Source organism: Oncorhynchus masou, chromosome 16 (genome assembly GCF_036934945.1).
Source record: "Oncorhynchus masou masou isolate Uvic2021 chromosome 16, UVic_Omas_1.1, whole genome shotgun sequence".
NCBI classification, from domain to species: Eukaryota; Metazoa; Chordata; class Actinopteri; order Salmoniformes; family Salmonidae; genus Oncorhynchus; species Oncorhynchus masou.
The window spans coordinates 19,512,277-19,525,321 of record NC_088227.1 but is presented as its reverse complement, the minus strand read 5'-3'; the positions used below and the strand labels follow the sequence as shown (position 1 = coordinate 19,525,321).

At 42.6% G+C, this 13,045-nt stretch overlaps 1 protein-coding gene and 1 long non-coding RNA gene across 2 annotated transcripts in view; one reads left to right on the top strand and one right to left on the bottom strand.

Moving 5' to 3' along the window:
• The window catches only part of LOC135557614 (polypeptide N-acetylgalactosaminyltransferase 14-like), a 120,867-nt gene extending 109,711 nt beyond the window's left edge, over positions 1 to 11,156 (top strand). The window contains exons 14-15 of the mRNA XM_064991054.1: positions 7,936 to 8,055; positions 10,292 to 11,156. Coding sequence (XP_064847126.1) covers positions 7,936 to 8,055; positions 10,292 to 10,450 — 279 coding nt within the window. The 3' untranslated portion in view covers positions 10,451 to 11,156. The remainder of the gene's footprint in view (positions 1 to 7,935; positions 8,056 to 10,291) is intronic.
• LOC135557615 (uncharacterized) lies at positions 943 to 4,481 on the bottom strand. Its single transcript, XR_010458237.1, has 2 exons — positions 4,215 to 4,481; positions 943 to 4,025 (listed from the first exon to the last, which is right to left on the bottom strand). It is a non-coding gene; the product is annotated as an uncharacterized LOC135557615 (long non-coding RNA).
• Positions 11,157 to 13,045: the final 1,889 nt, after the last annotated feature.

Genomic DNA, 13,045 nt, shown 5'->3' with positions numbered 1-13,045 from the left:
ATTATCCTTATAGTCAATAAAAGGTTGCCATATTCTGTAAAGTGTCTGTAAACTTATTCCTCAAGCAGTAAGTGATTTTCTCCAAAGGGATACAACTATTAACTTCCGATAGCCACATTGCAACTGGCAGGGAGGAATCCAATTTCCATTTCATGGCAATACATTTATTGGCAATCGCTAGCAATATTTCTGTTAGCTTTATAGTATGGCATTGCCTAAGATTGGTGTTAGTAAAGTTACCCAGTAGACAGACCTCCGGGTCTAAAGGGAATGCAACACCGTGAATTGAGGATATGGTATCGCATACCCCCTGCCAGAAACCGTGTAGTTTTGAACATATCTAAAACATAGGGAGGAGTCTACACTGTATTTCTGATCAATTTTATGTTATTTTAATGGACAAACAAATTGCTTTCTTTCAAAAACAAGGGCATTTCTAAGTGACCCCAAACTTGTGAATGGTAGTGTAGCTTCAGCGCACACTGACAGAGAGCTACTGTATGGCCCAGAACAGACTCAATATCCACAAAGAATACAGAGAACTAAAGTCTAGTCCAGAGTCAATACTATTGTATCACTACTGCCTGGTTAAGGGGCTGTTCTGCACACAAGTCCAGCAGCTTCAACACTCACTGACAGAGAGGTACGATGTATCCCAGGCTGTCAGAAAGTGTCTGTCCTCATTAGCCTCTCCAGCACACACTGTTTTAAAACAAACATGGGCTAAGCCTCTCTACCCGTCCTTCAGTACTGCTCCTGTCATGTTTTCGTTCCGTCTCTGTACAATTCGAGCAGACAAGCATCATCTTGCACTTGTGGAATTCAGCCTGAGCTGCTCCCACTCTGACAGTCTCACACACCGACTCGCTCACACACCTGGATCTCTCTCTACCTCTTTCTCGATCTCCCCCACCCCTCTCGCTCTCTTTTTCCACCTCTACCTCTTTCTCCCCTTCTCTTTTCCCTCTTCCTCCCTATCAATCTTTTTTGTGTTTGTTTTTCTCCCATTCTGTCAATATGCCTCTCCCTTCTCTCTTTTATTTACCCTCAGTCTCGCACTCTCTCTCTCCTTCTACCTGATGTCATGTCAGGGCTACCAGCAAGCAGACCTGACCTGCCCGAGTGCTCAACGCCTCTCAGCCTCCACCGATTATTCCCAAGCACCTTGTTCTGCAGATAGGATCATTCTCACCGCCGTGACCGGCTGTCACAGCACCTCCCTGTACACTTATTTCTGTCTTTCGTGTACACGCGTACACACACACACACTTTTCTCTAAGGCCAAGTGTTAGCTGTTGATGGGTGATTCTTTATGTGAATCAGAGGATGTCATAGAGATGTGTGTTATGCAGAAGTTAAGAAAGGCTCTCAGATGGTTTGACTTGTTTTGGTCGGGAGGAGTGGTTTTTTTTTCTCTCCCAATTAATTTCCCTAGGAAGCACATTATGCTTTATTTGGCTTTAATTCAGCGCTGAAACATGGTAAAACAGGCTACTGTCTAATTACTGTGTCAGCATTAATTTAGACTATGCCTATTATGCTTCTGCAGTACAGTAGCCCAACTGTTATGTGTTGTTATTATTACAGTGTATAAGAATAGCAGAAGTGTCTGGGTCTAGGTAGGACACTGCTCTCAAAGCAGATTCAGTATGAGACTGGCCACAGCTGTTCGTTATGTTCCAAGCTGGTGGTTCTCAGGTGTTCTGATTAAAACAGGGAAGTAGATGGAGATTCAGCCAAAAACACAGCAGCTGCCAATATGGAAGACTGGATGTTCTTACTCAGACTTTATCCAACCAGCCTGTCTGTGCTCTATTATATAGCCTTTATCAATCAATCAAATGTATTTATAGAGCTCTTTTTACATCAGCAGATGTCACAAAGTGTTTATAAAGAAACTCAGCCTGAAACCCCAAAGAGTAGCAATGCAGATGGAGAATCACAATGGCTAGGAGAAACTCCCTAGAAAGGCAGAGAGGAACCAGGCTCTGGGGAGGGGGGGGCAGCAATCCTCTTCTGGCTGTGCCAGTGGAGATTATAAGAGTACATGATCATTAAGGCCAGATCATTTTTCAAGATGTTCAAACGTTCAGGGTCAAATAATAATCACAGTGGTTACAGAGGGTGCAGCAGGTCAGCTGGCTTTTCATAGCCAAGCATTCAGAGGCCAAGACAGCAGGTGCGGTAGAAAGAGAGAGAGAGAGAGAGAGAGAGAGAGAGAGAGAGGGGAAACAGCAGGCCCGGTATAAGATAGCAGGTGAACAGGTCAGGATTCCATAGCCGCAGGCAGAACAGCAGAAACTGCATCAGCAGCATGACCAGGTGGACTGGGGACTGAGAAAGCCAGGAGTCATCAGGCCAGGTAGTCCTGAGGCATGTTGCTAGGGCTCAGGTCCTCCAGGAGGGGAGATAAAGAAATGTGGGAGAATTAGAGGCAGCATACTTAAAAGCACACGGATGAATCTAGTTGCTTACCCCTGCTCTGAAAACACACTGTCTCCTCAAGCAGCGCAGAGATCCCCTAGACTCGGAGCCACTTAGATTAACATTACAGTAAATGAACATTGGCGTGCCACAACGGACATCGTAAAAAGCTGTGCCATTACTGCAGGGTAATTAGATTTAATACAGAGCACATTTTCACTGTGCCGTTTATTCTATTAAGCAGTGTTGTGTGCATGCCCTCTGCCTTCCGACCTGTTAATCTGCTAGCAGGCCTTGTCTCCACCCACCTGCCGTTTAATACACAAAACCCAGCTGGGCCTGGTTATTACAGCCCTCTGTTCTCAACCCAGAGACTTGCCTACTGTAGTGGCCTGGCCTCTTGGTGTCACCTCCACAGAGAGGTGAGATGCACATACCTCCCACACTGCCCTCTGACCTGTCTGCTGTCACTTGTGCGCACAATGCCACAAATAATGTTTGTGCACACACACTGGCTCACACACACCCACACACACACAGATACACACTGGGCCCTATCCTCTGTGATGTGTTTCTAGGTGATGTGATTCTTATTGCAGCAAGGTTGTAATGTAACGATGTGGCTGCTGCAGGGTAATAGGAGGACTATTGATCCAGGTGGACTAGCTCTTACGATGAACATGGCATATACATTACAATATCGGGCTGTCTTCTCAAGGCAGAACGGTGTATCTCATATCAAATGGGGTGTAAAATAGCATGTCAACATGTCATGCTGATGCAGGTCTGTTCCCTACGCAGCACATGTTGTAATTATTCAAGTAGTCTTGTTAGTATAGGCTACTGTAGAGGTTGTTATGGTGTGTGGCTGGGAGAATGGATGGGACTTGGTTTTCGTGTGACCTTTTTTGTGCCTGTCCGGTCTCCTTGGGGAATGAACACCTTTGGAGATGTGTTGCACACGTTAGACTGGCTGAACGTAGTGCTAACTCCTCTGGACCACTTTCCCAACGCTAGGCCAACCTTGGCTGCTCCATAGAGATAGACTCTTTCCACAGAGGGTTCTATGTGGAACCAAAAAGAGTTCTCCCTGGAACCAAAAAGGGTTCTCCTATGGGGACAGCCAAGAACCCTTTTGGAACCCTTTTTTCCCCCGAAGAGTGTAGATAGAGGACTCTGAGTGCCCAAAAGCCTGTTTTATCATTGGCAGCGCCATTGAGGACTTTCACCATTATGAGGAAGGATCACATAATTCCATCCGGGTGACCAGGAGGATTCAGCCAATGAATTTTTACTGGTGAGGAAACATTCCATAACTGGAGGTGGAATTGAATCGCCAACCTTGGCTTTATACATGTTCAAACAACACACTATGCGGCAGTTTGTTTGCCATTGACGTAGTAGAAGTAGAAAATGTACCACTTCAAAAGGGAGATGGCCTCAATGGCGCTGCCCGTGCTCTCACGGACGCCATACAGGGACCGATACAATGATACGATGTCTATCTAAGTCTATGGCTGCTCCTCTCTAGGAAGTCATCTCCAAATCCGTGTTAGAGCTTGACGTTTGCCTGGGATGTCCTCTGGTACATTGATAATTGCCTGTAAAAGAGAAAGAAACACATGTTAGAACACGAGGTGATGTTCGGGAAATAAAGGTATTCAATCGTTTGTAGCTCTGCTAGTTGTGCTCTATCAGCCATACGTTTTGTATGAATGTTACCACTATAAAGTGCACATGTTTTGGTAAGAAGATCGCTATTCATATATTAAGAAATGGTTAGAATTTACCTTTGATTCGTCGTTATAGCGGACACGCATAAAGATGGCGAAACCCCGTGTACTGCCATGTTATTCAGTGCTCTCCATTACTCTGTTTGTATCTTCGTTAGCACAATAAACTTGATGCCAATTCTAGAGCTCCGTGACAGCGGCAATACAATTCAAAATAAAGTTGATCGTGCTGATTTACTGGCACATTGAACCATGTTGCACGCCGTAGTTTAAAACAATGAAGTCATATCTGAATTCCTCCATCGTGATGCAATGTGTGTTCCTTTTGCCGTGCTCGGCAAGGGGGTGTGTCAACCAGAGCGCGCGTTCGAGAGCGCCAATTATTCTGTGGTTTGGGTAATGCATGCGCTATGGTTGCTAAATCCCGGGGGACCAGAGTATAATAATTGTCATGTTCATATAATTAAAAGCCCTCACTCTGGGCATTGCACTGAATCCTTAGATCTACATGTCTTTTCAAAGACCTTGGTTAGAAACAGGCAACATATCCACTGTATGCTAAAGGTCAGAAGCAAATATCTCATGTACAGGCTCATCAATTATGACTATATACTTGGTCCTTCGTAGCATGGCCGTCTAGTGATTACCACGGGACCTCCTTTGTGTTGTCAAACACACACACATACATTCCTACTGGGTGACCATCCTAAACATCCAGTATAGGAATCACCAGTTCAGTTGGGAAGGTTGTCCTTACTGCTGCTGCTCACTACATATCTTCCTAATTGCCTCCAATTACATTGCCTGAACCCTCTTCCTATCTTGGCGTCAGCCCTCAGGTGTCGCTTGCTATCAACTCACTTATTTTGTGCCAAAAGAAACTAGACAGGATCTGCCATTTCTACAGATAATTACATGTATTTGAGGCACTTGTGTTTGAAATCAGTAGTTCTCAATTTGCTCTGCTATAGGAAAATAAGTACTAGCAAGCATACATTTGTAGTACCAGCTTGAATTGGTTGAAAACCTGTCCTATTTAGTTACCTTAAATATTTTTTCTAAACACATGGTTAGACACTATGAAACCAAGGAAGTGCACAAAAGTTGAATCCAAGAACATCACAATATCATGTTAGAAAAAAACTAGCTTTCCAAAAAGGCAGGGACCCAGACATGAACACAGATGCACTTATTGTTTGAGCGCAGGGGAAGGAGATACAACTATAAAATGAGACCACAGTTTAGTGCATCTCTGTTGGAGTGCATCTCGCCTGACTTGGACATGTGGGTACAGGGATGTTGCCTGGCAGCTTGTACCCGGAATTTCAAATAGTCTTTCTGTCTGATATTCTACAATAAAACACTAGAATCAATGACATATTATGTGTGAATATTTGGATCCTTGTGGGCCCACTCAATATCAAATCCTCTGTAAGCTAGCTAGACCATGAAAAGTGGCTGGATATGCCTGCACCACCATACACAGGTATCCTAGTGGTTAGTGGGGTGGCTGGTAGACTAGTGGTTAGAGTGTTGCCCCAGTAACTGAAAGGTTGCTAGATCGAATTCCCAAGCTGACAAGGTAAAAAGCTGTCATTCTGCCACTGAACAAGGCAGTTAACCCACTGTTCCTCATCTGTCATTGTAAATAAGAATGACTTGTCCAGTAAGAACACACAGACAGGCTTTTAAGCATCTCATTGGCTTACTTTAGTTTCAGCGATCAAAATATGTACTGTTTTTCATCTGGGCTTTGGCCATTCTCAAGACTTGATTGTGTGTGTGTGTGCCTGTGTCTGTGTCTGTGTGTGTCTGTGTCTGTGTCTGTGTCTGTGTGTGTGTGCGTGTGTGTGCGTGTGTGTGCGTGTGTGTGCGTGTATGTCAATCTCCACTATGCTGGCTCAGTAATATTCCCTGGTCTGGTTCCACAGAGACAGAGTCTTATTATGTCATGATGTATGGAATGTTCCTGAAGAGTGAGCCCACTCCCAGAGACAGATGTTTTGGAGGTGTGGGAAGTGGTGTGTGCTATACTGAAGACACACACTCTCCCAGGCTGGAGGAATTGGGTCGCCTCACGATTGGATGTAGCATACACTGATACACACGCAATCTGTGTGTTTTCAGTAGTATGACATGACTGTTTTCTGCTATGTTTTGTTTTCATAAATCTACTCTCACATAAAGTGGGGCAAAAAAGAATTTAGTCAGCCACCAATTGTGCATGTTCTCCCACTTAAAAAGATGAGAGAGGCCGGTAAATTTTCATCATAGATACACTTAATCTATGACAGACAAAATGAGAAAAAAAATCCAGAAAATCACATTGTAGGATTTTTTATGAATTTATTTGCAATAACAAAAGTTTATCTCAATACTTTGTTATATACCCTTTGTTGGCAATGACAGAGGTCAAACGTTTTCTGTAAATCTTCACAAGGTTTTCACACACTGTTGCTGGTATTTTGGCCCATTCCTCCATGCAGATCTCCTCTAGAGCAGTGATGTTTTGGGGCTGTTGCTGGGCAACACGGACTTTCAACTCCCTCCAAAGATTTTCTATGGGGTTGAGATCTGGAGACTGGCTAGGCCACTCTAGGACCTTTAAATGCTTCTTACGAAGCCACTCCTTCGTTGCCCGGGCGGTGTGTTTGGGATCATTGTCATGCTGAAAGACCCAGCCACGTTTCATCTTCAATGCCCTTGCTGATGGAAGGAGGTTTTCACTATAAATGGCCCCATTCATTCCTTCCTTTACACGGATCAGTCGTCCTGGTCCCTTTGCAGAAAAACAGCCCCAAAGCATGATCTTTCCACCCCCATGCTTCACAGTAGGTATGGTGTTCTTTGGATGCAACTCAGCATTCCTTGTCCTCCAAACACGACGAGTTGAGTTACTACCAAAAAATTATATTTTGGTTTCATCTGACCATATGACATTCTCCCAATCTTCTTCTGGATCATCCAAATTCTATCTAGCAAACTTCAGACGGGCCTGGACATGTACTGGCTTAAGCAGGGGGACACGTCTGGCACTGCAAGATTTGAGTCCCTGGCGGCGTAGTGTGTTACTGATGGTCGGCTTTGTTACTTTGGTCCCAGCTCTCTGCAGGTCATTCACTAGGTCCCCCCGTGTGGTTCTGGGATTTTTGCTCACCGTTCTTGTGATCATTTTGACCCCACGGGGTGAGATCTTGCGTGGAGCCCCAGATCGAGGGAGATTATCAGTGGTCATGTATGTCTTCAATTTTCTAATAATTGCTCCCACAGTTGATTTCTTCAAACCAAGCTGTTTCTGGTGTCCTTTGACAGCTCTTTGGTCTTGGCCATAGTGGAGTTTGGAGTGTGACTGTTTCAGGTTGTGGATAGGTGTCTTTTATACTGATAACAAGTTCAAACAGGTGCCATTAATATAGGTAACAAGTGGAGGACAGAGGAGCCTCTTAAAGAAGAAGATACAGGTCTGTGAGAGCCAGAAATCTTGCTTGTTTGTAGGTGACCAAATACTTATTTTCCACCTTAATTTGCAAATAAATTCATTAAAAATCCTAGAATGTGATTTTCTGGATTTTTTGTCTCATTTTGTCTGTCATAGTTGAAGTGTACCTATGATGAAAATGATGAAAATGTTTACCTCATCTTTTTAAGTGGGAGAACTTGCACAATTGGTGGCTGACTAAATACTTTTTTGCCCCACTGTACATGGTACGTAGACAGTTTTGTTAGGACGGAATTATCGTGTTGTTGATGTGTCATCAGTGTATCTCTCTCTCCTCAGGAGTGGATCTACACCCACGGGCAGCAGATCCGCCAGCAACAGCACTGCCTCTCCCTCTCTACCACTTTTCCTGCCTCCCAGGTCATGCTCATGCCCTGTAACATCGGCGACGGGAAACAAGTAATAGCCCAGAGGGCACCCGTCCTCACCTGAATACTCATCACGCCGGCCCCCTGCCGGCACCCTGCCTCAAACGAGCAAAGTCACTTCTGACAAGCCATAAATCAACTTTCACTTAGGCAGTCTGATAGTGCAGTGGAGAGTGTGCCTGAGAGCTCCGGGTTCTGCCTGTATCACCAGCCAGCTGCTGCTGCACCCTGAGACAGAGGCAAGGTCCTCCCCAGTCTGTTTCGGCTTATCTAACAGTATGCTAGCGAGGCTGTTTACATGGTTTGAGTCTGTACGAAAAGGTTGTACATGTTTTATTGACGTTCCTGGTAAACAAGGAGGAAAACAAAACAGAGGACTTGGTTTGTGGAGAATGTGTGCAGATACTGTTTATGAGTGGGAGGGTGTTTTGAGCAGCATGCATGACTGTAAAATGTATTCACATTGTTTTGTTTGGGTGGTGACTGCAGGAACAGATGATTCATGAATATGTGGTGATAATGATGTTGTGTCTGGTGAAAACATAGGAAGTGAGAGAAAGAAGGATCGCGAGAGTGATGGAGAAAGAGATGATAAATAGCACACTTAAAACATTATACACAGCTCATTTACAGTCTCGTGTTGCATAGATAAGTCAGGACCACATATTAGATCTCTGAATTGGCAGGTAGATTTTTAGGTCTCCCACTTTTCGAAGTTGTACAGGTATATACTACCTCCTCCTGCTAAAAAGGCTCCCAAAGCAACATGTTCCACCCCTGGCACATAGAAGGAAACTGTTCAATAATAGCTAATTAGAGCCGTGCTCATGTGTTCCCCTCAGGCCACTGTAGGCTACAGCAGAGAGAGGCTCTCAGGAGCCTATAAATGTGCTTAACTATCAGTTGTGCATCAACAGCCAGTAACAAGAAGAATTACTTAGAGGCACCACAGGCACTGAATACAAATTGATTTTGTTTTAATTATTTTCTTTTATCAATTAAAAAGAGCAGTCTCATTTTGCTTCATAAAAAACTGGGAAAAAAACATGTCATGGCAATTTAAGTCTTTCCTGCTTTGATCAGGGTCACAATGGAACAGAACTTGTTTCTGTTCACTGACTCTAAATACTGTGAAACAAAGACGCTTTGTATCTCTATCACATCCACCATTGATTTTTCTGCCATTTTATTCCTTGGGCGGGGCACCAAAACATTTTTTTTCAAGTCGATTTTCAGGATGGAAAAATGCTTTCAGTGTAAATTTAAACAACTAAAACCAGATATAAAGTAGGTAGAAAATATAATGGACCTATATCTTATTTTTTTAATAATATCATCTTTGAGAACTAACAATTACCAAAATAAAAGGTAGACAGTCAGGGAGAATTGAAAATTCCAAAAACAATGAATTTAGTAGTGTTCATTATGTTATTATGTTTGAGAAAAAGAGCACAGCATTAGCCATGGTGAAAAGCATAGAATTACAGGAAACTAGCTTTAAAACGGCATGATTTTCTCCCAGCTCCATGGTAGAATATGTATAATTGCAGGAAATGAGCTTTAAAACGGCAACATTTTCTCTACATGGCAAGAAATTTGTTTGAGTTTCAGGAAATTGGCTCAAAAATTCAAACAATTCTCTACACCATGGAGATAGGGGCCTGTTCACAAAAATGTAGCCACTCACATGGGCCAGCCGCTAATTGCCACGCCTCCTGCCACGCCCACAACCTTTGCCCTTTTTGATCCAGAAAATCCCCTTAGTATCCACTGTATTGTTTCTACCACTGAAGAGAGGCATGATCATGATACGCTCCACTAGTCTTGGCAACAGGCTTTGCCTCTCAGCCGTCATGTTCTAACCAGTGATGGATGTGTGAGGCAATGACAGATTCCTTGTATGTTTGCTAATATCCTCTAGTTTTGTTAATGTATAAGTTCAACAATATCAACAAGAAGAAGAATTCCCTGCTCAAAATGAGTGACTCACCAGAAATTGAGTAAAGAGGGCCATCTAGTGGTGAATAGTGGGAAGAGTGCCATGTGCCATCACAGTGCCATGAACATGACATGCAATAAAGATCATTAGCTAAATATGAAGTTGACAGAATTACAGGGTCCATATTGGACAATAGTTGCCCAAACGTTTTGATTTATTTGAACCAATGGCATTCTGTAAAAATTAATGGACAATAGCAGTTTAATAACATTGAAATGCATGTATCTGTATACAGTTATTGATCTTTGTATTGTCTGTTGTGTTCCAGCGATGGCAGAAGTCAGGCACCCATCTGGAGCACCTGGCCTCCCACTTCTGCCTGGACAGTGAGATGGCCCTGGACGGCATCGAGAGCAGTAAGATGCTGGTGATCAGCCCCTGTGAACTGACAGCCTACACCCAGAGATGGGAGATGCCCTTCTCCTGATCCACCCACAACACAATCCTTCCTGTAGAGGAGGACGACACTACGAGCAATCACAAACGTCTGCAGTGCATACTATAGCCAAGGGCTTTTAGAAAGAGAGAGAGAGAGTGATGGAGGGAGATAGGGAAAGGAGAGAAGAGGAGGATACCAGAGTAAAGGGTGTTTTCAGTCACTGAGATAAGTCTTTATAAGATGGCAGGGACTTGGACTGATGTCAGCACATTCAAGTGTTCAACAAGACTTTCAGCAGGGCTGAAGTCATTTATTGTGGGCTAATATAGATGAAAATACAGGGGACACCATTTTTCATTGCTGTTTTCATTGAAACTTGTGGTCTGTCAAAACTATTCTTCTAACTGCTGCTTCAAGTGTATAATTTCTTCTTAATGACATTTCAATTGTGATCTAATATGGGATGGGATGCAGCTATGATGGAATTTGTGTCAGCAAATTTAATGCATATGTCAAATGGCAATATTTTAATATCCTATGATACCCATTTATTTTTAATTGAAATGGAGATGACCTTTACACAAAATGTCTATGATCCTGAAACACACACACGCACACACACACACACACACACGCACACGCACACACACACACACACACACACACACACACACACACACACACACACACACACACACACACACACACACACACACACACACACACGTCTATGTCAAAAAGGAAATAAAAGAAATACAGAAAAGGTTTGTTTATTAGTTTTGTGTTCAGCAGTGATAAGTAGCCTATGTAGAATATACTGATAACATTTTGTAATGGTGAAGGTTGGATGCCCCTTCCCTGATTGAACAAATTGTGAATTAGTCTCAGTATAATTATTTAAATTGCATTAGATGTGACTGGTACCAGCACAGCACTGGCACCTCGATCAGCATTACCAGCATCTTACAGTTCTGTGCAGTGACACATCATGGGTTAACAAAGACAGACGAACGGCAAGAAGTATTGACCGAAAAAGGGTTAGGATTTGAGAATAAATAGCATAAAAAACGCTCGCTCAAATGAATATGCCTACCTGGCTAACTCCCATGGGAAAAGCTTAATTCACAGATATGATGTTGTGTCACGCTATCAGAGAAATCTGTCAAAGAATGTAATGGTATTTTCGATGGAATTCTTTACAATTTGAACTCTGAAAAAAACGAGGTCAAATCATGACATCAGCGATCTTTAAATTGGAGCTCTATAAAGATGCTAGAGTTTCCGACATGAAATTGCGAGTTATCTTGAACACACTGAAGTCAGAAGTCTGAGATTTCTGAGTTCCCAGTTGTTTAGAACGCTAATAGAGCCCCACATCGGAGGTGTCATAAAACCCATAAAACCTAGTGGTCAAACAGGGTTTATTTACCGTGGCATAACATTTTGATAACCATATAAATCTCTCTTGCACAAGGGGACTTTCATCAATATATTAGTCTCCATTTACTCTTAGATTTGAAAATGCTTTGCCTCGATTTGGCAGTCTCCTCCAGATTATCATGGCATTTGTAGTTCTTTATGATAGCCACATTAGCAGATTATTTGAATTTCATTTTTGTGGGGTAAATACAGGCAAATATATTGATAAAAAGTAACTTAGTCCTAAAGAGTTATCAAAACGTCACACCAGAGTAAGCCTACACCAAACACAGCCCTTATTTAAGTGTATATAAAATACCGAATGGGAAAAATGAATGGTGGAAAAACAATTGGAACCATTTCCTTGTTTGACCACAAGGTTTAATGGCTATTGTGACTATTGTGGTATTCTATACTCCAAGTAGACATCATAAGAAGGAATTCCCGTCGACCATGAACACAAATTGAGAAAAGCAAACATTATTTCCCATTAAACCGCATTGTAATGTACATACTGAACTACGATTTGCAATCCTCCCACATAGGGAAGCAGAGCCTGCAAGAAGAGCCCCGTGGCTTCAGGCTATTCAGCATGGGAGAGTGGGAAATGTGGGGACCAAGTAGGCTACACGTAGCTACAGTATATATGTGGGAAACATTTAATCACAGGTAAGACATACAGTACCAGTCAAACGTTTAGAACACCTACTCATTCAATGTTTTTTCTTTATTTGTACTATTTTCTACATTGTAAAATAGTGGTGAAGACGTCAAAACTATGAAATAACAGATATGGGATCATGTAGTAACCAAAAGTGTTAAACCAATCAACCTGACTCTTGGCATTCTCTCAACCAGCTTCATGAGGTAGTCATCTGGAATGCATTTCAATTAACATGTGTGCCTTGTTAAAAGTTAATTTGTGGAATTTCTTTCCTTAATACATTTGAGCCAATCAGTTGTGTTGTGACAAGGTAGGGGTTGTGTACAGAAGATTGCCCTATTTGGTAAAAGACCAGTCCGTATTATGGCAAGAACAGCTCAAATAAGCAAAGATACACGACTGTCGAATCAAATCAAATGTTATTGGTTAGCAGATGCTATTGGGAGTGTAGCAAAATACTTATGCTTCTAGATCCGACAGTGCAGCAGTATCTAACAGATAATATCTAGCAATTCCACAACAAAACCTAATACACACAATCTAGCGAAGGAATGGTATGA